The following is a 26262-nucleotide window of genomic DNA, read 5'->3' as shown; positions in this document are numbered from 1 at the left end:
CCGGACCTTCTGCCGCGAGCTGAAGACTCTTTTATTCCATTGAGCAGGGCTAGCCTAAAAATGCTGTTTTAATGGGGTTTTAGATTGCTACTGTTTACTTTTTAGATAATTCGGCCATAAGTTATATTAATTTTATCTTGTTTTTAACTTGTTGGATATTGTGTTTTTAAATTGACTGTTAACTGCCCTGAGTCCTTCGGGAGAAGGGCGGGATACAAATATGATTAATAAATAAATAATAAATAAATAAAAGGACTATTTCATGCTACTTATAACAAGAGTCTAATCTACCAATGGTCAAGACGAATTGGCGCCAGATAACAGTCAATGGATTTCAAGGGGGGGGGGCTGGACTTAGGTCTCTTATGGGGGCATAGAGATTCCAAACTGATGTTGCTAAAACCCACCACTGATGCAGACCCAGAGTTCTGCAGAATTGCTGATGGTACAAGGGAGCAAGACATACTCACCGTCACTGTAGCTAACAGTCCCTCAGGCACGTTGGCCACAATGATGCCGATGAGGAAGATGACGGAATCCAGAACATGGTAATGCATTGAGACCGCAATGACGAAGAAAAGCACGCCAATGGAGATGGCAACGCCAGCCACAATGTGGACAAAGTGTTCGATCTCGAGAGCAATGGGGGTCTTCTCATTCCCCACTCCAGAGGCTAGAGAGGCAATCCGGCCAATGATAGTGTTGTCACCCGTGTTGATCACGATCCCCGTAGCGGTACCTAAGAGAAAGGATTGATTAGCAAGAAGACCAGACCAGTAGTTTTACCTCAGGGGTGACCTGAGGGCTCCTCCTAGGCCCAAAATGGGACGTGGGGGTGCAGTGCGGCCCCCGTTGCCTGTTTTCACTCCCAGGAGGCTTCAGTGAGGCCTCCTAGCCATGACCCTGCCTATTCCTGATGTTTCCTCCAGACATTCATGCCCACATATAAGTAGAGACCCCCTCCTGGACTTTGGATCAGAAAGATCCCTATGTTCCAGAAGATTGGGGGTGGGGTCAAAGATCACCTTCAATTTTCCCCCCTGTATATTTCTTTCCAACTTCAAAAGGTTATGACCGTGTACACTGGATTAAATGTCCATGTTTTGCCTTTAATAAAATATAAATAATAATGATTAAGGGTGGGAAGTCCAGCCTTGAACCTCACTGGGTTTGGCTCCAAAGTATAGAAAAACTATAGGTGACTTTCTCCTGGTTGCAATTTTAAGGTAAAGGTTCCCCTCACACATATGTGCTAGTCATTCCCAACTCTAGGGGGCAGTGCTCATCTCCGTTTCAAAGCCAAAGAGCCAGCACTGTCCAAAGACGTCTCTGTGGTCATGTGGCTGGCATGACTCAACGCCAAAGATGCACGGAACGCTGTTCCTATTTTTCTACTTACATTGTCTACGTGCTTTCGAAACTGCTAGGTTGGCAGAAGCTGGGACAAGTAACAGGAGCTCACCCCGTTACATGGCAGCACTAGGGATTCGAACCACTGAACTGCTGACCTTTCAATCGACAAGCTCAGCGTCTTAGCCCCTGAGCCAAAATGGCAAGGTCAGTTCAGGTAACATCTGAGATTGTCATGGCTGGGAATTGAACCAGCTCTAACAGGAGGCAGATGTGAAGCAACTTGCCTCAGGCAGCAGATCCTGGGTGGCATGTCGAGGCAGGAAATTGTTGTTTACTTTGTTTGATTGCAATTTTACTGCCTTGTAACCATTCCTTGAATTTTACTGGCCATTCTATTTCCCCAAAGAAGGGGCTTATGGGAATTTTTTTTTTTTTTTTGGCTGCCTTGCAGGTCAAAGATAAACTAAAAATGGAGTAGCCAAGAATGTTCTTTGAGTTCTACAGCAGAGACACGATGTAGAGGAGCAAACCGCCTTGAGCCTGAGTGACAGGCCTCATCCTGTCTCCGTCAATCCTCTGATACACCTACCTTCCAAGCAGGTTGTGGAATAGAAACCAATGTTTTTCGTTTCCAGTGGATTTTCGTGAGTAAATTCGCATGAACGAGACTGGGGCTCTGATTCCCCTGTCAGAGAAGAATTGTCCACCTGTGAAACAAAGACCAACATGAAATTATAGGTTAGGGTTAGGTAGGAGATTTGTCAAAAAGCCAATAAGAGTTGAAATACTAAAAAGGGCAAGAGACGATGGACAGATACAGAGGAACAGTTGAGGGCAAAAGAAGAAGGGGACGGCAGAGAACGAGGTGGCTGGATGGAGTCACTGAAGCAGTTGGCATGAGCCAACTTCACAACATAACATAACACAACACAACAACACAACACAACACAACTTCACAGCACAGACTTCAGAGGATAATTGGAACTGCAGAAAAAACAATGGCTGCCAACCTGCCTTCCATTGAGGACCTGTATACTGCACGAGTCAAAAAGAGAGCTGGGAAAATATTTACAGACCCCTTGCATCTTGGACGTAAATTGTTTCAACTCCTACCCTCAAAACAAAACTATAGAGCACTACACACCAGAACAACTAGACACAAGAACAATTTTTTCCCGAAGGCCATCACTCTGCTAAACAAATAATTCCCTCAACACTTTCAAACTATTCACTAAGTCTGCACTACTATTTTTTATTTTTGCATTTATATCCCGCCCTTCTCTGAAGACTCAGGGCGGCTTACACTATGTTAGCAATAGTCTTCATCCTATTTGTATATTTATATACAAAGTCAATTTATTGCCCCCAACAATCTGGGTCCTCATTTTACCTACCTTATAAAGGATGGAAGGCTGAGTCAACCTTGGGCCTGGTGGGACTTGAACTTGCAGTAATTGCAGGCAGCTGTGTTAATAACAGACTGTCTTAGCAGTCTGAGCCACCAGAGGCCCTCTATTAACCTTCTATTAACCTTCTCATCATTCCCATCACCCATCTCCTTCCACTTATGACTGTATAACTGTAACTTTGTTACTTGTATCCTTATGATTTATATTGATATTGATTGTTTCCTGATTGCTTATTTCTACCCTATGACTGTCATTAAGTGTTGTATGATTTTTGATGAACTTTTCTTTTATGTACACTGAAAGCATATGCACCAAGAAAAATTCCTTATGTGTCCAATCACGTTTGGCCAATAAAAAAATCTATTCTATTCTATTCTATTCTATTCTATTCTATTCTATTCTATTCTATTCTATTCTATTCTATTCTATTCTATTCTATTCTATTAAATGGACTCCAGAGGATGGTAGAAGACAGGAAGGCCTGAAGGAACGTTGTCCATGGGCTTGTAATGGGTTGGACACAACTTCGCAACTAACAACAACAACAACTTCTTAATATGGGATTTGCTTTATTAAGGATTAGAAAATAGAGGTAGAAATTAGAAAAATATTATTATGTATACCGCTACATAATATAATATATTATGATTACTATGTATACCTAACTGTTAGAAGTTGAAAGATTATTGCCATGTATATCTAAATAGTATTAGTATTGAATCTAAAGTAAATTGGCCCAGACAATAGACTAAGCACTTATGTATGTCAAAGAAAAAGCTAAAAATAAAATTAAAACAACAACATGAGATTATGGGAACCTTCCAGATCTTCAAGTATCATGTTACACAAAAAACTCTTAATGGTCCTCCTTAAGGTAGAACTTAACTAAAACAAATAGCAAAACTAAGACAAAGATAATTGAACTGCAACGTTTAGTATTCCAAGCATAATGGTCCAAGAAGTTGGATCAGTGAGTAAACATAATTTTTAGTTGGAAGCAAGTAAGAAGTTTTTCAATAAAGGACAGGAGTGAAGTGTGTGAAGAGAGAATACCTGTCATGTTTTTCCCCTTCTTCTTTCTATTTCCTTTCTATCTCCATCTCTATTAGAGATAAATGCTGGATTATTCTTCATTATAACCTACTGTATTTTTCAGAGTATAAAATGCACCTTTTTCCCACAAAAAAGAGGGTGAAAATCTGGGTGCATCTTATACTCCGAATGTAGCCCCACCCAGCTTCTCAAACGGAGGTTTCAGAGGCTGAAAAAAGCATCAGAAATGAAGCTTCAGAAAAAAGCCTCCAAACATAGCTTCAGAGGCTTTTTTTCTGAAGCTGTTTCGGAGGCTTTGGGAGGCAGAATTTTTTTTTTTCCTGAAAGGAGTTTCAGAAGTTTCAGAGGCGGGAAAAAAAGAAGAAGCAAAAAATAGCAAGGCACATTGCTCCCAACAAGGAACCTGTTGCTAAAATTCACCTCTGGGAACAGCTGATTGGGGGTGTTCCGGGAGGCCCATCCACCTGCCAATCAGCTTTTTTCTTATTTTCCTCCCCAAAAACTAAGGTGCGTCTTATACTCCAAAAAATGTAGTAATTGTTTGTTTATATTTTCACTCCACCCAACAGCTTAACGACCTATTTCTTTTTTTAAAAAAAAAATACATATGTGCCTTTCTCAAACTTTTTGGCATTTCCTGCAAAACAGTACAGCAATTAAGAAATATCTCTAATTCCTGGTACTCAACTTTAACTTACGTCATCTAAAACATTTTGATCAGGTAAACAAATCCAAAGTTGAAGTAGAGTTTATAACTGTTGTCACCTCGGTCTTAAGCAACTACACAAACACTTCAGAGAGGGAACACCTTTCTGAATTACAGCCATAACACAATAATTCCTGTGGGAAGACTTTTCTTGTAAAAGGATGCAACAATGCTCCTTGTAAAAGTTTGAGAGAGTCTCTTTGCTATTGAATAAACTTGCTCTTTGGATGGTTTAAATCCCATTACTTATTGTTCCCAATTAACGCAAAGATGCTACCAACAGAAGAGACTACTGATACTCAGGGTTGTCCTTGTCGCTCTCTGAGTTTGGCTGTTTTCTTGCAGACATTTCATGACTCATCTAAGGAACATCATCAGGGCTCGAAGGGAGTGGGGTTTGTGGAGAGGAAGAGGAGGAGGAGGAGGAGGGGGGGGGACATAGGGTTCTTGGTACTCTCCCAGAGCCCACTGTAACAACATTGTCAAAAAGGCACTAAGAGTTGTTAACCTAATCTTGCATAGCTTCTTCTCCGGTAATATTGTACTGCTAACTAGAGCAATACAAAACATTTGCTTGACCAATCCTTGAATACAGCTCATCTGTCTGGAACCAGCACTGCATATCGGACATAAATAAAATTGAGAGAGTCCAGAGATATTTTACGAGACGAATCCTCCACTCCTCTACCTGCAATAAAATACCTTATTCCACCAGACTCCAAATTTTGGCCTTAGACAACTTAGAACTACGCCGACTTCAGTTTGACCTAAGCATAGTACATAAAATTATCTACCACAATGTCCTATCTATCAACGACTACTTCAGCTTCAAGCACAACAATACACCAGCACACAATAGATACAAACTCAAGGTAAACCGCTCCAAACTCGATTGCAGAAAATAGGACTTCAGTAACAGAGAGGTCAATGCCTGGAATGCACTACCTGACTCTGTGGTTTCTTCTCCTAACCCCCAAAACTTTAAGCTTAAACTCTCTACTGCTGACCTCACCCCATTCCTAAGAGGTCTGTAAGGGGCATGCATAAGAGCACCTGCATGCCTACCGTCCCTGTCCTAATATTCCTTTTTACTTACTCTTTTCATGTATCCAAATTATGTTTATATTTTTACCTGTTATCTTATATATGATTGACAAAATAAATAAATAAAAATAAAACATTTCATTACCCATTTAGGGAAATTCAGTGCTAGGATGATGACGTTACCTAGTTGGGTAATGTAACATCGGCGACAAAACAACAACAACAACAACAAGCTCAGAGACCATCAAGAATTGCCTTATACACTGTAAGCCGCCCTGAGTCTTCGGAGAAGGGCGGGGTATAAATGTAAACAAACAAACAAACAAAAAAGAATCCCATAAAAAGATTCAAAATTCTGAGAGATGGTCTCTTCCTTTCCCACTCTGCTTGTAAACTTACCTTACAACCCTGAGACTGGATTAGTCGGATGTCAGCTGGTATTCGGTCTCCCCCTTTGATCTCAACGATGTCACCCACCACGAGTTGGTCAGCTGGAATTTCTCTTTTTTCCGCATCTCTGAAGACAAGGGCTTGCTAGTACGAAAAACATAGAGATGCTTTAGTTGGATAATTGACCTAACAATTATAATATATTTAGAGCAATTCATAGAAGACAGATCTACCTAGGGCTAAGAGTCCTGATATCTCACATTTACCCTCTAGGTCTGGGGTAGCCTGCCTCCAAATATCTTGCAGGCCATAACGGTGGGAAATAGATATGGGATGTCTCCATCTCTTGCTTAGCCTCTGTGAGAAACAGAGTGCTGGTCCAGATAGGCTTTGGTGTGACCCAGCAGGATCATTCTCATATGTTTATGTAACTGGGAACAAATGTGTTGACGTTTGTGTTTACAATACTCTATGTTGCCCCAAAGAAGCTTTTTCCAAAGGCAGCTGGACTTTCTTGGAGTTTTTTTTTTAATTGAAAATGTTTCACCTATCATAGAAGGAGGAGGAGGAGGAGGAGAAGGAGGAGGAGGAGGAGGAGGAGGAGAAGAAGAAGAAGAAGAAGAAGGAGGTGAAGAAGAAGAAGAAGAAGAAGAAGAAGAAGAAGAAGAAGAAGAAGAAGAAGAAGAAGAAGAGGAGGAGGAGGAGGAGGAGGAGGAGGAGGAGGAGGAGGAGGAGGAGGAGGAGGAGGAGGAGGAGGAGGAGGAGGAGGAGGAGGAGATTCTTGGATGAGAAGCAAAACGTCTTCAAGGGAAAAAAAACCAAGAAAATCCACTTGCCTTTTGGAAAAAGCATTTTTGGGACAACCTGGATGATTGAGAATCTCCATAGCCAATACTGTATGTTGCTCTCCAGATGTTCTGGGTAATCTCTATTTTTGAACTCCATATATAATGGGAACAGAGAGCTAACTCCTCTTTTAATTGTATTGACTTCTAGACCAATCTCGTTTCTTCTACCCACTCTAGGAAAATAGTAATAATAAAATGTCTAAGTACCTCTTCTTAGATGCATTAGTACACTAATCATTATTGGAAATTCACCTGTGGGATCATTTTGCCGAAGCTGGCCATTATGTTTGTGCTCTTAGCTTCTTGATAATAAGCGAACATCCCAGTCAAAATGACAACCAATGCAAGGACCACACCCAGGTAGAGCTGGAAAGGAAGATCATCCAGGTTAGAGAGAAACAAAAGCAATCTTTTACAGAAGCCTTCAAAAGCCACGAGAAGAAATCAGTCACAAGACAATGGCGATGTGGCATCTTCTAATCTGCATGCAGAGGAAACGTCCATCGCTGGAGGTCTTCAAGAAAAGATTAGACAGCCAATTGTCTGGGATGGAATAAGGTCTTCTAGGCAGGAGGTTAGACTAGAAGACCTCCAAGGTCCCTTCCAGCCCTATGATTCTATGATTGTGTTACTTACGGACCCCTCACATCCTGGACATAAACTGTTTCCACTCCTACCCTCAAAACGACACTATAGAGCACTGCACACCAGAACAACTAGACACAAGAACAGTTTTTTCCCGAAGGCCATCACTCTGCTAAACAAATAATTCCCTCAACACTATCAAACTATTCACTAAGTCTGCATTACTATTACTATTAATCTTCTCATCGTTCCTATCACCCATCTCCTCCCACTTATGACTGTATGACTGTAACTTGATGCTGTATCCTTACGATGTATATTGATCATTTCCTAGTATGATTCAATTGCTTATTTGTATCCTATGACTATCATTAAGTGTTGTACCTTATGAGTCTCAACGAATGTATATTTTCTTTTTATGTACACTGAGAGCATATGCATCAAAGACAAATTCCTTATGTGTCCAATCACACTTGTCCAATAAAGAATTCTATTCTGTTCTGTTCTATTCTATTCTATTCTATTCTATTCTGTTCTGTTCTGTTCTGTTCTGTTCTGTTCTGTTCTGTTCTACTCTACTCTACTCTACTCTACTCTACTCTACTCTACTCTATTCTACTCTACCCTACTCTACTCTACCCTACTTACTCTATTCTATTCTATTCTATTCTATTCTATTCTATTCTATTCTATTCTATCCTATCTACAAGGGAATCAGGACTCATGGTCATTTAAATAAATAATAATAAAAAAAGAAATTGCACAGCAGGGTGATGGAAATACACAACTTTGCTGATGATCGTCAGCCAAGTAATATAACTTCCATCTGCTTGAAAGTCAAATCAGACCTTGTGATACTATTCTCCAGAATGGGTTGAACCAGGAACTCAAAGATTAGGAGAATTCAGGTGTGCTAAGTTTAAAGTTTAGCAGCATTGAAAATCCACCCCTCCCTCCATAATATATGCCACCTTTACCCTGAGAGTTCTCCGCAATGAACTCCCGGGTCCTTAATTTTATCTACGTTTTGCTTTAGCTGATTCATAGCCATGAAGGGCCAAGCTAACCGGCTGCATTTGGGAGATCTCTCCTGAGTTTGAAAAGCTAAGCTGGTTGAAACCGGCTGACCGTTGGGCAAGACACCAAGTTGTAGGCTAGACCGAGAAGGTGATAAAACACCGCCGAGCAAAACCTTAACAAACACCTCATCTACTGCTGTCAAAAATAGTAAAGATCATACTTGGACGTGCCCATGAAATTACCGGGAACCAAGCTAGACTGAAAGCAGACTTATCCGCTTTATGTTGCAAGAACAACAGTAAAGATTTCCATAAAAACTTGCACTGTTGGCCATCTACCATCAAGTTCATTTGTTCCTGTTTTATCTAAGACACAGTCTTTGCTCCTACATCCAATAAAGATTACAACTTTATCGTGCCAGCTTTCTCTATTGCAGGAAGAAACGTCTTATTCCCTGGGTGCAACAATCATGAAATAATGGAGTCCCGGATAAAAATGTTATACAGACGGTCCTTGACTTACAACCAGAATTTCCATTGCCCAGCTCTTAGCAATAGCACTTCGACGTATATACTGCTTTACACTGTTTTGCAGCCCTCTCTAAACGGTCTGATCCTGAAGATGAAACTGAAATACTTTGGCCACCTAATGAGAAAGAAGGACTCACTGGAGAAGAGCCTAATGCTGGGAATGATGGAGGGCAAAAGAAGAAGGGGACGGCAGAGAACGAGGTGGCTGGATGGAGTCACTGAAGCAGTTGGTGTGAGATTAAATGGACTCCAGAGGATGGTAGAGGACAGGAAGGCCTGGAGGAATGTTGTCCATGGGGTCGCGATGGGTCGGACACGACTTTGCAACCAACAACAACAAAGCCTCTGTGGCTCAGACTGGTAAGACAGTCTGTTATTAACAGCAGCTGCCTGCAATTACTGCAGGTTCTAGTCCCACCAGGCCCAAGGTTGACTCAACCTTCCATCCTTTATAAGGTAGGTAAAATGAGGACCCAGATTGTTGGGGGCAATAAGTTGACTTTGTATATAATATACAAATGGATGAAGACTATTGCTTGACATAGTGTAAGCCGCCCTGAGTCTTCGGAGAAGGGCGGGATATAAATGCAAATTAAAACAAAACAAAACAACTAAACAGTTTACAGAGTCAGCATATTTGCTCCCCAACAATCTGGGCCCTCATTTTACTGACCTCGGAAGGATGGAAGGCAGAGTCAACCTTGAGAGGTTGACTCACTCAACCTGGTGAGATTTGAACTGCTGGCAGTGATCATATAAGTCTAAGTGCTATTGCTATTGCGGGGGGGGGGGGTGGGGGGGGAGAAAGCAGCATAAAACTCACATTGTCAAACGACGAAGCTACTTTTTGAGAATATTGGATGCCGAAAGCGATCCAGCAGAGGATGGCTCCAACCCACAAGAGGATGGAGAACCCGCCTATCATTTGCTTAAGGAACTTGATTATTTCCGGGGTCGACTTGGGGGGCGTGAGAGCATTGGGGCCATCGCGGGCCAGGATCTCCGCCGCTCGTGCACTTGTGAGACCCTGTAAGCCGACAAAGGAGAGAGTTAAAATTAACAGCACAAGATATTGAAAGTTGCTAATTTGGCTGAGATGGCTAAAATCTCAGCCTTTTTGAAAGACACTACACAAGAAAAATATCTAACTGAATGGAAAAAATGGATTGAATATACGCTAAATAGATATCAGATTAAGAGATATCAGATTGCTTTTGAATGATTAGGATGTATTTATCTTTGATTTGTATGGGGGAAGTTAGGATTTGAGAAGAAGGGGAGGATTATAATCTGTGTTAGGGAAAATTTAGCAAATAATAATAATAATGTTTTAATTTGTATACCGCCCTTCTCCCGAAGGACTCAGATAATTGTTTTTTTCTTTTGAACTATACCTTGTGTTTGTTCTGGGAAGTCGGGGCGGGGGGGGAGGGAGGAGGGTGGTTTTGGAGCGAGGGGGAGGGGTTGGAGTGAGGGGGGAGGGCAGTGGTGGGATTCAAGTAATTTAACAACCAGTTCTCTGCCCTAATGATTTCTTCCAACAACCAGTTCACCAAACTGCTCAGAAAGTTAACAACCGGTTCTCCCGAAGTGGTGCGAAGTGGCTGAATCCCACCACTGGGGGAGGGGGGGGGAAAGGGGGTGAAAAAAATGTTGTAAAAACTTTTTCAATTAAAAAAAAAATTAACAGCTCAGCACTCCTACAACTTCAAAAGCAAATCTGAAGTTGATGAGCAGGGGGACATTGACCCATCCGGTGAATTGGGGAAAGGAAATGTTAATGCAATTTAACATTGAGCTCATGTTGGTCTATCTCTCTGTGCTTGTCACATACACACAAACAGACACACAAACACACACACACACACACACACACCTCCAGCACACTCACCAATGGCCTGAAACTTAAGAAGAGGCAATTATGGATTACAATTGCAACAAACATTTCAAGAACATTATTTCAAGGATGAGAGCACAAATGCTATTTTTAGCGACACACTGAACTAAATAGATTTTAATAGCATTGCGCTACTCAGCCGTAACATTTATGAACGTTCTCTGGCCAATGTTTACTTACTTTAATGATGCTAGTCCCATATTTTTCTTCTAGTTCTTGAATGCTGAGTTTATGGTCATCCTGAAAAAGTAAGAAGGAAAAAAAGGCAGACGATTAAGGCTTTTTACTTATTGGTTTTATTAGGATAATGGGCTTCTCCATGCACCGCTGACTCCACACTTGTCGCAAATATAAAATACGTATCCATATAATAGTTGATTAGTTTCCTTTGTCACTTCTTGTTATGGTGCACCTGGGTTATTATAGCCCTCCCAAAATGTACTCTCTCAGGGGTCTCCAACCTTGGCAACTTTAAGACTTGTGGACTTCAACTCCCAGAATTCCTCAGCCAGCTTTGCTAACTGGGAGTTGAAGTCCACAAATCTTAAAGTTGCCAAGGTTGGAGACCCCTGCTTTATCTTATTAAAATTCTTTTAATCTACTGAAAAATCCTTCTAGGGTTATTCACAAATGTTAATGTCTCCTTTATCCAAAATTCCGCCCTGGCAAAATTTTGCGAGGATGTCTTGCTTAAACTGAAAGATGTACTGTAATCCCTCCTGTTCTTATCGAGAGATAAGATAACTATAACTAAAGCGGCAGCTGAAAGCAGAACCGGATATGAGGCCCAAACAATCTGAGTTATTAAGTTTTGGTGGGTCTTTTCTGAAGACTTGGCTGAAATGATAACTCGGGAATCCTAAATAGTTGCTTGTAAAAAAAAAACCCGTATCTTGGAAATTATCTGGCAAGAGCCAATTTTCCTCAGAGAACTAGCTAAATTGTCTGACTTGTTTTACACACAGAGGTGGTATTCAGCAGGTTCTGACAGGTTTTAAAGAACCGGTAGCGGAAATTTTGAGTAGTTCGTAGAACCGAAAAATACCATCTCTGACTGGCCCCGCCCCCATCTATTCTCTGCCTCCTGAGTCCCAGCTGATTGGCTGGGTCTTCTTTTGTTGCCCTGCTCATGGAGCTGGAAAGCAGGTTAGCAGGGTGGGGTGGAAATGGAGATTTTACAGTATCCTTCCCCCTGGAGTGCGGTGGGAATGGAGATTGTGCAGTATCCTTCCTTCCCCTGGAGTGGGATGGGAATGGAGATTTTACAGTATCCTTCCCCCTGGAGTGTGGTGGGAATGGAGATTGTGCAGTATCGTTCCCCTGGAGTGGGGTGGGAATGGAGATTTTACAATGTCCTTCCCCTGGAGTGGGGTGGGAATGGATTTTACAGTATCCTTCCCCTGGAGTGCGGTGGGAATGGAGGTTTTACAGTATCCTTCCCCTGGAGTGGGGTGGGAATGGAGATTTTACAATATCCTTCCCCTGCTACACCCACAGAACCGGTAGTAAAAAAAAAAAATGAATCCCACCACTGTTTATACACTATTGCATTGCACCAGATTAAGAGATCTTTTTTTAAATGATTCATTTTGTGATTTTTATGTGGGAATGAATTACGACCCAACACCAAAGTAAACATCAGTTGGAAATCCCACCTAGCAATACTAAAATAGATCTCAGCTTAAGGTCCACTGGAGCGCATAAACTTTCTAAATGCATTCACTCTCTAGTCAAGCTTGACTTCGGGAGGTTTCATGGAGACATCTCTGCAATTTTCTTGACGATATCGAAGGGAGTTTGTCCTTGGTTTCTCCCAAAATGTATTTTTCCCCCATTTTCCAATTTATCTTTGGCTACTCTGATTTTCCTATAGTTCTTCATCCAAGAACTAAGTAGGTGCAATCCAGGTTTAGATTTTTTACTAGGTCAGCTAAGTGCTGCCATCTAGCTGAATATTGAAATGTTGTATTGATTTGGGTATTTTCAAATCAGACCTGATCTTGGTGACTCGAGAGACAAAGTCCATGCACTTTCAGAAGTATTTTGTCCTTGCCTTCTTCTTCCTGGTCTAAGAGAAAGTGACTGGCTCAAAGTCACCTAACAGGCTTTGTGCCTAAGGCAGGACTATAATATAATATACTATAATAACAGAGTTGGAAGGGACCTTGGAGGCCTTCTAGCCCAACCCCCTGCCCAGGCAGGAAACCCTACACCATCTCAGTCAGATGGTTATCCAACATTTTCTTAAAAATTTCCAGTGTTAGAGCATTCACAACTTCTGCAGGCAAGTCGTTCCACTTGTTAATTGTTCTAACTGTCAGGAAATTTCTCCTTAGTTCTAAATTGCTTCTTTCTTTGATCAGTTTCCACCCATTGCTTCTTGTTCTACCCTCAGGTGCTTTGGAGAACAGCCCGACTCTCTCTTCTTTGTGGCAACCCCTGAGATATTGGAACACTGCTATCATGTCTCCCCTAGTCCTTCTTTTTATTAAACTAGACATACCCAGTTCCTGCAACCGTTCTTCATATGTTTTAGCCTCCAGTCCCCTAATCATCTTTGTTGCTCTTCTCTGCACTCTTTCTAGAATCTCAACATCTAGAACTCATAGTTTCCTCTTCCCTCCCAATCCGTCCACTAGACCGAACTTGAAGAAAATGGCCCTCTGCATTGTTCTGTTTTCTCTTGGAGGGGAGCAAGTTGCATCTGGTGAGGGCCAATTTTCACCAAGGTTAATGCATATATGGGAATTGCAAATTAGCAAAATAAACTATTCTTGGCTAAATTAGAAGAATGCTTTTTAGAGATAGAGATAGATAGATAGATAGATAGATAGATAGATAGATAGATAGATAGATAGATAGATAGATAGATAGACAGACAGATAATAGATAGATAGATAGATAAAGGTAAAGGTTCCCCTCGCACATACGTGCTAGTTGTTGCCAACTCTAGGCGGCGGTGCTCATCTCCATTTCAAAGCCGAAGAGCCAGCGCTGTCCAAAGACATCTCCGTGGTCATGTGGCCGGCATGACTCAATGCCAAAGGCGCACGGAACGCTGTTATCTTCCCACCAAAGGTGGTCCCTATTTTTTCTACTTGCATTTTTACATGCTTTCGAAACTGCTAGGTTGGCAGAAGCTGCGACAAGAACTGGGAGCTCACTGCCATTACACGGTAGCACTAGGGATTCGAACCGCTGAACTGCTGACCTTTTGATTCACAAGCTCAACATCCTAGCCCCTGAGCCACCGTGTCCCCAGATAGAGAGATAGAGAGATAGAGAGATAGAGAGATAGAGAGATAGAGAGGTAGAGAGATAGACAGATAGGCAGGCAGGCAGGCAGGCAGGCAGGCAGACAGATAATAGATAGATAGATAGATAGATAGATAGATAGATAGATAGATAGATAGATAGATGATAGATAGATAGATAGATAGATAGATAGATAGATAGATAGATAGACAGATAGACAGACAGACAGGCAGATAGTAGATAGATAGATAGATTCCTGCTGTTTAATGCTTGTTGAAGTAAAAGAGGGACTAAGAATAAATGTTGACTGGGAACAGAATCATCCAATATGGAGGAAAAGCTTCCGTTTTTCAAAGAATGAAGAGGAACAATGGGAAAGTACGGTTGCCCCATGGATTTAACTATGATCCTTCAAATTGGGTAAAGCTTAATCACAAATGTAGAGTCAAAGAAGGGACTTGGGAGATATTGCAACATTTAAGGTATCTTCTTATTCCCAAATTTGTTACCCCCTCCTCCAAACCCCTTTGAAACTCCAAGGTCTATTTTAATCCAAATCTAAAACATTTCCCCATTAGACTTCTTCAAGATGACTAAATGCCTTTCCTTCCCATCCTCCTAGACAATCCCATCCTCTCAGGAGTGTGGGGTAGGAGCGGGGTCTCCAAATTTGGCCACTTGAAGACTTGTGGATTTTAACTCCCAGAATTCTGGGAATTCTGGGAATTGTAGGAAGTTAGCACCCACCCCCCTCCTAGAAGAATGAAATATTTTAGAAAATATTTAAAAGGCAGAATATATTTCCCTGGATGAGAAATGGAGAAACATGTTTTAAGGACAAAGCAGTTCCCTGCAGCTTCCTGCCTCCCCCCTCCCTTTGTCAATAAGCCATTAAGGCTTCAGCCAGGCTCATTCATTCCCCCCATCTTTGTCAATGGGCCATTATCTGCAACACAATAGGACCCACCTAGCAACAGAAACTCACCACATGACACCTGGGAAGATTACATCAACCAGCAAGGCTAGCTAAGACCCCCACCCCCTGGGAGTCTGACAACCAATCAGGATACTCTTCCTGTGCCCCAGAAAGTTCAAAGCTCAGAAAAAGCATAAAGCCAGGGAGCGCACAGGATCCCTTCCCTTTTTCTGTTCAGGAACTCAAGCCATGTGAACCTGACCACCATTAAACCATCTTTCCAAGCAGCCTCCATGTTTCCAGTGTCTTTGTCCCCACTTGGAACTGAACCCAGATGGATATTTCTTCCAACAGAAGTCTTAGAGTGGCCAGGATTGGAAACCCGTGGGATAAGACACACACAAATGTGGAGAGCTTTTCATTGAAGGAGGGTAATTTAAGGAGTTATGGGTGGCATGAATCCATACGCATATGGATATGGATAGCTTCTACCAACCTCCAAATGCCCAGCAGCATCTCCAAAAGAACAATCTGCCAAAAGCAACACCACGTCAGCCGCTGGACAGATGTGTATCTAATTGAGATGGTTGCAAAGCCCGTGATAATGTTATTGGAGCAGTGTTTGCTTTGCTCTAGCTGAACCTGGCTAATGCAAGATGATTGACACATATTTGAAACCATCCGATACAGCCAGAACCCTGAGCCAAGATGTCAGAGCACTTCCAAGGAGTAATACGTTGAAGAGTTGGAATTTCTCTCTCTCTCTCTCTCTCTCTCTCCTCCCCCCCCCCCCTTTCTCTCCAAATGGATATTAATCTTCCTGATGAAATCTTGGGTGGAGCCTGACAAGCAAGACTTGGCATGAAGGAAGGAGAAAATTCAAGATTGCAACTGATTGGTATCTTCATTGTAGCAAGGATTGCAAATTGTTTGCAGAGGCATCTCAAAGTGTTTTTCGGGCTATCTCTACGGTTAAGGTTCATGGCATTGTGGAAGTGTTCGGAGCTGGAGAAGACCTCGATTTTCCTAATTTAATTGAATGGGCCAGAAGCGGATTACGCCTCTCTTCCCTTTGCACGATCTTGTTGCCTTCATTCATAGATCTGGGACCAATTTGTCAAAGGCGAAGGCAGCTTTGTTAAGCAGATCTGCTCTGGAACTGAAGTCTGAGGTTTTGTGGATAGAGGCATCGGCTTAACAAAATTAGGGTAATGATACTATTTGCCTACCTAATTGAAATGCAATTAACTTGCATATGGAACATCATTTGCGTTTGGAGAGTAAGGGCACCAAACTATTTGTTGTCCTAGAGATGAGTCATTTGAGAAGCAAATTACTTCCTGTTCCAAGACTGAAACTTTTGTATTAATAATGGGTCTTCCTTTAAAAAAAAAAATTCAGGAAAACAAGAGATCTTATATTCGATCTACCGACTTAGCCTTGTACAACCATAAATTAACAAGAATATATGCTGGTAATATATGCTAATTATGAAATGATAGATTGGGTAAAATGGAAAAGAAACTGAAAAGAAAGTATATGATATTAGAAAATTGGAGTTGCTCGGTTACCAAACAAGGGAAATATTTTACAACAAAGAAGAAAGAAAGAAGAGAGGAATAGAGGGTAAGATAGAGGAGGTGAAGGAGAGAGAGGAATGGAAGAAAGGGGAAGGAGAGGAAGAGGGGATAGGGGATAAGAGTAGGGGAGAAGGTGAAAAAGGAAGAAAAGAGGAGAGGAGTGGGGAGAGGAAGGGAAAGGAGGAAGGAGAGGAGGAGGAAGAAAGTAGGAGAGGCAAGGAGGGAGGGAGGGAAAAGGGGAGAAGAAGGTTTGTTGTGAAATGAAGGGAAAGAAAGGGTAGAAGAGCAACCCCAAAAGTAATTAAAATGTTTTATCTTTGTGATTTCTTCAGAAAAAATATGTATGATTATTTATGGACAAGAGAATGTACATTTACAATATGTGTATAAGAAAAGAAAAAATAAAAAAACTTTTTTTAAAAAAAGAAAAGAATATATGCTGGTATCGGTGAGTCACTTACCAAATCCAGCTCTCTCTTCAGCTCTTCAGTCTTGTCTTTCTTCTTATCGCCTTTCAAATCTTTTTCCTTTTCGTCTTCCTTGCATCCATCATCCACATCCTTGGTCCCACTTATCTCTATTGAATAGATATCCGGATTTTTCTAAAATGCAATTCAGCAGGAAAGTTAGTTGGACTTAAGTTAAGTTAAGGCGCCGGTTTATTTTCACGGGTCCATTAAAAGGACTCTGTCTTGCAAGCCAAGCCCCCCACCAAAACTTCCCTTTTTATTTATTTATTTTATTTATTTATTTTGTCAAGCATGCATTTTAGGACAGATACAAGTGTAAACATAATTATAAATACATGTAAAAGATAAGAATAAAATAAGGTTACGGTTTTTAAGGTTTGGGGAAGAAACCACACAGTCAGGTAGTGCATTCCAGGCATTGACCACTCTGTTGCTGAAGTCGTATTTTCTGCAGTCTACCTTGGATCCGTTTACCACGAGTTTGTATCTCTTGTGTGCTCTTGTATTGTTTTGGTTGAAGCTGAAGTATTCATTGGCTGGTTCTCCTTGCAATTTGGGGAACTGAGTGAAATTCTAGAACCCTTTTTTTGTAACAATCCTGCAAAACTTTAATCTGGACATGTGTCCTGAGTTAGCTGTTATTAGAATGAAGACCACGTGCTCCTCTGACCCGCCCCCCTCGGGTACAACAATTAATTAGAACAATTAATCAGTGGAACAACTTGCCTTTAGAAGTTCTGAATGCTCCAACACTGGAAATTTTTAAGAAAATGTTGGATAACCATTTGTCTGAAGTGGTGTAGAGTTTCCTGCCTGGGCAGGGGGTTGGACTAGAAGACCTCCAAGGTCCCTTCCAACTCTGTTGTTGTTGTTGTTGTTGTTGCATCAGTGTGGCCACCACAAGCAAAAACAATACAACAATTGGATTGCTGAGATCGCTGTTTTATCTTTCTTTGCAAACCCAGACAGGGAAGCAAGTGGATAAAAGAAATAAACCCCTACGAACTCAATGAATAGTTTATGTTTTACGGGTAGGTAGACTGTGTGGGATGGAGTTCACCGTTTTTATATGCATAACTTCCCAGATCGTAATTGATCTATAAAATTGCAATCCACTGTGTGAAACAACCAGCGAGTGGCTGACTCCAAACTCCATTCCTTTCCAGATTTTTTTGAGACTTAGATTATTGCACTGCTAGCCGTGGTCATATTTGGTAGTAGAGGATCCGTTCACCAGCTGCATTTCTGGTTGCCATAGCAATATGGGATGCAATTAAAAGCCCTTTAAAAAACCCTTTTGTTTTCATTTTTGAAACAGTCATTCGTATCATTTGTTTTTATTCTATTCTCGTACCATTGATAGGTCTTTTAATTATTTTTCTCTCTTGTATACCATTTTTTTCTCTAATTGGTATTACCAGGAGTCCCATCATTTAGCTTAAATATTCATAAGTTTAATTACTGCTTGAGGATTTTACAGGAAGGAAAATATTTTCAATTACAAGCATTCATTTCTCCCCTGGATCATCTCAAATCCCACCTTCTCCTATTTGGGATTTCTAAAGCGCCGCACCACAAAATCGGACTCATTGCATCCTTTTCTCCAAACTTAGCAAAAAGGAAAGAGCAACAAAGATGACCAGAGGGACTAGATCACGGGTATCAAACTTGTGGCCTCACGTTGCCGTCACGTGACTTATCGCCATGTTTTTTCCCCCCTTCACAGAGCTGGGGTGGGCGTGATGCATTCAGCCCCCAGGCCGCCATTTTGACACCCCTGACTGGATAAACTGTACGATGAACAAATAAGGGACCTCAGTGTGTCTAGACTAGAGTGACATGATAGCTATCTTCCACTACTTGAAAAGTTGCCACAAAAAGACAGGGTCAACCTATTCTCCAAATAGAATAGGGCAAGACAAGAAGCAATGGGTGGAAACTAATCGAGGAGAGAAGCAACCTAAAACTAAGGAGAAATTTCCTGACGGAACAATTAACCAGTGGAACAACTTGTCTCCAGAAGTTGTGAATGCTCCAACACTGGAAGTTTTTAAGAAGAGATTGGACAGACATTTGTCTGAAATGGTATAGGGTTTCCTGTCTGAGCAGGGGGTTGGACTAGAAGACCTCTAAGGTCCCTTCCAACTCTTGTTACTCTAATTGATTATCCAACCCATCATTCTGAAGGCAGGAAAAGAAGCAATGGATGGAAACTAAACAAGGAGAAAAAACCAAGTTAGAACTAAGGAGAAATTTCCTAATGGTGAAAACAGTAGACCAGTGGAAGGACTTGTCTCCAGAAGTTGTAGGTGCTCTAACATTGGAGGTTTTTAAGAAAAGATTGGACGACCATTTGTCTGAAATGGTATAGGTTCTCCTGCATTAGCAGAGGGTTAGACTAGAAGTCCTCCAAGGTCCCCTCCAACTCTTTTGACTTGGACAGGACCAGAGTTTTCTTATGCTGTCTTAGCCCTTAAGTTATAGAAACCTAAAGGCATAGAGCCAGAAGGGACCACAATGATCATCTAATGCAAATGTCTGCAAATTAATTAACCCATCATTAGAGATGACTATCCATTCTCTCCCTAAAAGCTTCCAGAGATATTCAACCGTCACCCAAAGATTGCCCCACTTATATTGCAGATCTCACCACCAGGAAACCTAAAAATATCTATTGCAGCAATGGATAAGCAACTCCGTTGTGTATTATGACACAGCGGCCAGCATCTATGAGTTCCTGGGGATCGGCGATCTCAGCTCTCTGAACTTCTGAACGCGCCACGGCCTTCGTTTTTAGATATTAGGGGGCTTCTTTCCGTTTCAGCAATCTCAGGGTCATTCTTGTGAGGCTGGCTGAATGCCAAGTGAATTTTCAAAACCCTTGAAATGAGACACGGATCGGGATCCTTTCCCAGCGCACACTTTTCAGATGACTGAATTCAAAGAAAAGCCCATCGTTCAGAAGAAGTTTCCGTTTCACCGTCTGATTTCTCCAGCCAAAAAGGCTGAGTTGCAGGTAGAGAGAGAGACGGATAATTGAAGAAGAGCTTGGACAGCCATTTGTCTGAAATGACAGGGGGTCTCCTGTTTGTGCAGGGGGTTGGACTAGAAGACCTCCAAGGTCCCTTCCAACTTTGTTATTTCTGTTCAGTTATTGCTTACATGAGATCTTGGAGAAATATTGTCATTTACTCTAGATAATCCTGAGTGACAGATGAGAGAGACCTAATTTCCACCTAATGCTTAGGTTTACAATTCTGCATCAAAATCAGAAGTATTTTATATAGTTTCTTTCTTTCTTTCTTTCTTTCTTTCTTTCTTTCTTTCTTTCTTTCTTTCTCTCTTTCTCTCTCTCTCCCTCTCTCCATCCCTCCTTCTCTCTCTCTCTCTCTCTCTCTCTCTCTCTCTCCTTCTTTCCCTCCCTCCCTCTCTCTCTCCTTCTCTCTCTCCCTCTCTCCCTCCCTCCCTCTCTCCCTCCCTCCCTCTCTCTCTCCCCCCTCTCTCTCCCTCTCTCTCTCCCTCTCTCCTTCCCTCTCTCCCTCTCTCTCTCTTGGTTTGCCTGAAAACCAAGCTCCTTAATCCAAAAACCCTCTTGGTAAATTTTTGTTGCACGTTGCCTTTCCCTCCCAAAAAAACTCATACATCTTCAAACCTCAGAGAAGCCAACTGTGAATTCTTCACCTTTCCCAAATTCCCAATTTACTCACCTTTCCCATTTTGTGACTTCCTCTTCCTTGGACCAGGGAAGGACAGGGGGAGGAGAATGGACTTCTTGGAAAGGCAGCTCAACCACAAAGACCTGGCTCAAAAGTACCAGAGAAGGTGCTAATCAGCTAGAACCCAGCAGTTGGAATGGAAGAGTTCTCAAGACTTAGTAACCTCCTAGCAGGTGATCTAAGGTGAGCTGGAGTCCTCTTCAAATTTAGGCATCCTTTGGATGAGGCAGGCTCACCTCCCTGTGGGAAGCATCTGTTACCTGTTGGCCTTTTTATGAAGGTAAGCTAAGCCACACCTCCTTGTCTTTTCCAAGTCATTCCAGGCTGGGCTTCACTCAACAGTAGGTGGAAGCATACCACAATAGTAGACAACGTCCCAGGTCAAAGCTGCTAATTATACTTTGCAAACTTTGTTCCCTTTGTTCCCGGGTTCCATAAAAGCATTGAGCCATTTGTTTCCTTCACCTTTTCTAATCCCGATTCTCCCTGAATTAAAATGAATGAAAAGGAAAGAGATCCATTGTGGATCTGAGTTTTCTTTTCTGATCAGGAAGAAGAACAATAGAATAGAATAGAATAGAATAGAATAGAATAGAATAGAATAGAATAGAATAGAATAGAATAGAATAGAATAGAATAGAATAGAATAGAATAGAATAGATTTTTTATTGGCCAAGTGTGATTGGACACACAAGGAATTTGTCTTGGTGCATATGCTCTCAGTGTACATAAAAGAAAAGATACGTTCATCAAGGTACAACATTTACAACACAATTGATGGTCAATATATCAATATAAATCATAAGGATTTATGACAAGGACAAGGAAGGGATTTACATACAAACTGGGGCCACTTCAGAAGGAACTTCGACTTACAACTGAGGTTTCCGTCGCTGAGCGAGACAGTTGCTAAGGGAGCTTTGGCCCCATTGGAGGACCTTTCTTGCCACCGTTTGTAAGTGAATCAATGCAGTTGTTCAGTTAGTAAGCCAGTTGTTAAGTGAACCTGGATTTCCCCCCCATTGACTTTGCTTGTCAGAAGGTCGCAAAAGGGGATCGGGACACTCCAACCGTCATAAGTGTAAGCAAGTCCTCCACTTATGGCCACAACTGAGCCCAGTGTTTATGTTGCTAAGTGAGAGATTTCTTCAGTGACTTTTGCCCCGTTTTACAGCCTCTCTTCTCACTGTTGTTAAGTGAGCCACTGCAGTTCTTAAATTAGTTGCACGGTTGTTTAGTGAATCTGGTTTTCCCATCGACTTTGCTCGCCAGAAGGTCGCAAAAAAGAGGATCGCATAACCCCGGGACAATGCAACCGTCATAAGTGTGAGTCAGTTACCAAGGGCTTGAATTTTTGATCAATAACAAGGGGAAGCTGCAACGGTCGTGCGGAAAACGGCTCTAAGCTGCTTTGTTTCAGTGCCTCTATAACTCTGAACGGCCATTAAACAGACTGTCGTAAGTAAAGGACTGCCTACCTGTAATCTAGTAGAACCACTCTGTATTATTAGGATCTCATTTCATTTGTGATTCCCCAGAATTGCTATATTTCTTATTTTGTAATCTTTACAGCGTAAGGCTGGCAAAACCAGATGGTTTGCTATTTAAGCTGTTTACCACAGACACTCTTCAACGGAATGGCTCCCATCTAGAGTGTTGTACAGGTTTGTTGTTAGTTGCAAAAGTCGTGTCCGACCCATCGTGACCCTATGGATCACCTTCCTCCAGGCCTTCCTGTCCTCTACCATCCCCCGGAGTCCATTTAAGCTCACGCCGACTGCTTCAGTGACTCCATCCAGCCACCTCGTTCTCTGTCGTCCCCTCCTTCTTCTTTTGCCCTCCATCGTTCCTAGCTTTAGGCTCTTCTCCAGTGAGTCCTTCCTTCTCATTAGGCAGCCAAAGTATTTTGAGTTTCCTTTTCAGGATCTGGCCTTCGAAAGAGCAGTCAGGGTTGATCCAAGGGACTCGCAGGAGTCTTCTCCAGCACCAGAGTTCAAAGGCCTCAATTCTTTGGCGCTCAGCCTTTCTTAATGGTCCAGCTTTCACAGCCATACATCACAACTGGGAAAACCATAGCTTTGACTATACGCACTTTTGTTGGCAGGGTGATGTCTCTGCTTTTTAGTACGCTGTCTAGATTTGCCATAGCTTTCCTCCCCAGGAGCAAGCGTCTTTTAATTTCTTGGCTGCAGTCCCCATCTGCAGTGATCTTTGAGCTCAGGAAAATAAAATCTGTCACTACCTCCCTTTCTTCCCTGTCTATTTGCTAGGAATTGAGAGGACCGGATGCCATGATCTTAAGATTTCTTAATGTTGAGTTTCAAGCCAATGTTTGCACTCTCCTTCTTCACCCGCATCAAGAGGCTCTTTAGTTCTTCTTCGCTTTCTGCCATTAGAGTGGTATCATCTGCATAGCTGAGGTTGTACAGGTAGTCCTTGACTTATGAAAGTTCGCTTAGTGACCGTTTGAAGTTATGGCCCTGAAAGGGCCTCTGGTGGCTCAGACTGGTAAGACAGTCTGTTATTAACAGCAGCTGCTTGCAATTACTGCAGGTTCAAGCCCCACCAGGCCCAAGGTTGACTCAGCCTTCCATCCTTTTATAAGGTAGGTAAAATGAGGACCCAGATTGTTGGGGGCAATAAGTTGACTTTGTATATAATATACAAATGGATGAAGACTATTGCTAACATAGTGTAAGCCGCCCTGAGTCTTCGGTGAAGGGCGGGATATAAATGCAAATTAAAAAAAAAGTGACTTAGGACCCTTTTTCACACCTATGACCATTGCAGCATTCCTGTGGTCAAGCGAATTACATTCTGATGTTTGACAACTGACTCACATTTAACGGTCGCAGTGTCCCGGGGTGGGTGGGTGGGCATGTGATTCCCCTCTTGCGACCCTCTTGGCAAGCAAAGTCAATGGGGAAACCCGATTCACTTAAGAACCGTGTTACTAATCTAGGAACTGCGGCGGTTCACTTAACGAACGCAGCAAGGAAAGTCGTAAAGCAGAGCAAAACTCACTTAAACAATTTCTCACTTAGCAACATCAACGTCGGGTTCAGTTGTGGGTCGTAACTTGAGGACTGCCTGTATTTATTATTCCGGGCCAGTTCTGGAGTTGTTCTTAGTGGGATTTCAAGAAAAAAATACGTGTTTAAAACGTCTGAACGGGCCCAGCTGCTTAAGCAAAAGGAAAGAGAAATTAGCTAAATTGCGATCGATGTCTTGTTTGAACTACAGCAATCAGCTTGGGATTTTCTTGTAGTAAAATATGCGGAACGGCTCTTGAAAAGCTTGTGTAGATTATATCTCTGTACCTGGGATCATATACCTTGCAAGGTTTTTTTTGCGTGTGTGTGTGTGTGTGTGTGTTTTCCAGTCTTAGTTTGCATTCTTTTCATTTGTTTCATCTTTATAGTTTTATAGTTATTATTTTTCTGGTTTGTTTCTTTTCTTTATACTCTATTAAGAAAAGCAAAATGTAACTTTAACAACAACAACAACAAAAAAAGGTGTAAATTTTGATATTGGGATAGGGGGTGCCATAAGGAAATAGGATTCCGAGTCATTTTCCCCCCCCTCCCTCTCTGTCTCTAGCACAGGGGATTGTTTTAAGAATTGAATTTGTTTGATTGGTAGTTTTGCTCGTTTGCATGGGTGTAAAACTTCTGATTATATCTCCATACAGCCACACTTCCTGGAACAAACTTTGGATTAGAAGAAAGCGAGAGATTTCTTTCTATAGGAAGGTATTGTCTCAAGAGGAAATGTACATTTTAAAAGTTGCTATCCTTTTCCCCAGGCTTTAAAGTTTCAATGGCTTTTTTTGTGGTATTATTTTTGAAAGTGGTTTTAGTATTGTCTTTTTTTACTCTTTTCCTTTTTTCCTTCCTTCTTCCTTCCTTCCTTCCTTTATTTCCTTCCTTCCTTCCTTCCTTCCTTCCTTCCTTCCTTCCTTCCTTCCTTTATTTCCTTCCTTCCTTCATTCTTTTCCTTTCTTCCTTCTTTCCTTTCTTCCTTCCATTTCCTTCCTTCCTTCTCTCCTTCCTTACTTTCCTTCCTTCCTTTCTATTCCTTCCTTCCTTTCTATTCCTTCCTTTCCTTCCTTCCTTCCTTCCTTCCTTCCTTCTTTTCCTTCCTTCCTTCCTTCCTTCCTTCCTTCCTTCATTCTATTCTATTCTATTCTATTCTATTCTATTCTATCCTGAAGATTAAAGTCATTGAAGAAAACTCTGGAAAAAAAATTAAAGCGAATTTTAAAAAAAGACGCAGACTGAAGATATGATGGTAAGTGATGACCAATCAGGGCCTTAGAAGAATTCAAAGAGAATAGAATAGAATAGAATAGAATAGAATAGAATAGAATAGAATAGAATAGAATAGAATAGAATAGAATAGAATAGAATTCTTCATTGGCCAAGTGTGATTGGACACACAAGGAACTCAGTGCATATGCTCTCAATGTACATGAAAGAAAAGATACATTTGTCAAGAATCATAAGGTACAACACTTAATGATAGTCATAGAGAAACAATATAAATCTTAAGGATATCAGCAACAAGGTTGCAGTAGTTACAGGCAAGCGATCCTTGAGGTGAAGATGTTGTCCTTTAGGTTAGGAAGTGTTGGAAGCACTTGTATAACCAAATGAACAATCCCATCAATGTATTGCTATCCAGTAAGAAAGTTTTTAGGAGCATAAGTCTGTAGGTGTGCATATGTTGCCAACAAAATGGTTTTGAAACTCTGAATCTAAACTGAGACACTGAAGAAAAACCCTTAAGCTATTCACACATTAATGTCCCAAGACATGCTTGTTACTTGTGCATGTAGCATTATCAACATGCATAAGTTTACCCCAAGGGTGACATGCTCTGGAGGTAAGGAGATTATTTGCTTACATTGAGAAAGAAAAGACATCTAGGTCAACATCTTGTGGCTTCCCAGAGCATTGCATTTAATCACTCATTCTATTGTTGGATTCCCATTCTCCCATCCTACCTAATGCGGTGTTCTACTCTGTCAATTCTGAACATGAGATGATTAATTCATCCAAGCACCAGAGTGTATATACCAGATATATCAACCTATGTGAACAGCGCAGTGCCTCCTGAAAATTAGAACACTAGGCTGACGATCAGCAACCTCGCATTTGAGACCCGTTGTTACCTCGGAACAGGTTGAGTTCCCATCACGCACTCCAGCTCCTGCAGACCCAGCAGTTTGGAAGCAGCCAACCGCAGGTAGATTAAGGGGTACCACTTTAGTGGGCAACTTCACAGGGATGCAAAAGGAGCCCCCAACTGGGAATCCCCTGAGAAAAGGGTGATGTCACCAGCAAATCCTTTCTCCACGGAAGGACTCCGGTGCTTCTAACACAGAAATATTATTATCAACCTATGTAAATCGCATGTTTCATTTGCCTATCTGTTGGCAACTTGGAACACCTACAGAAACCCAAGCAAAACAGCAGAAGACCTAAACCT

General features: G+C 41.6%; 1 protein-coding gene across 1 annotated transcript in view; it reads right to left on the bottom strand.

Moving 5' to 3' along the window:
* Positions 1–21078, bottom strand: part of ATP12A (ATPase H+/K+ transporting non-gastric alpha2 subunit) — a 46802-nt gene extending 25724 nt beyond the window's left edge. The window contains exons 1-8 of the mRNA XM_058194583.1: positions 20764–21078; positions 17048–17188; positions 11016–11075; positions 9762–9965; positions 7056–7169; positions 5965–6099; positions 1943–2060; positions 471–739 (exon numbers count right to left, since the gene is read on the bottom strand). Of these exons, the coding sequence (XP_058050566.1) occupies positions 471–739; positions 1943–2060; positions 5965–6099; positions 7056–7169; positions 9762–9965; positions 11016–11075; positions 17048–17188; positions 20764–20772 (1050 nt within the window). The 5' untranslated portion in view covers positions 20773–21078. The remainder of the gene's footprint in view (positions 1–470; positions 740–1942; positions 2061–5964; positions 6100–7055; positions 7170–9761; positions 9966–11015; positions 11076–17047; positions 17189–20763) is intronic.
* Between the last annotated feature and the right edge of the window lie 5184 nt (positions 21079–26262).

The sequence above is a fragment of the Ahaetulla prasina genome, chromosome 9 (assembly GCF_028640845.1).
Source record: "Ahaetulla prasina isolate Xishuangbanna chromosome 9, ASM2864084v1, whole genome shotgun sequence".
NCBI lineage: Eukaryota > Metazoa > Chordata > Lepidosauria > Squamata > Colubridae > Ahaetulla > Ahaetulla prasina.
Note: the sequence above shows the minus strand (reverse complement) of the source record. Positions and strands in the feature narration are given on the sequence as shown.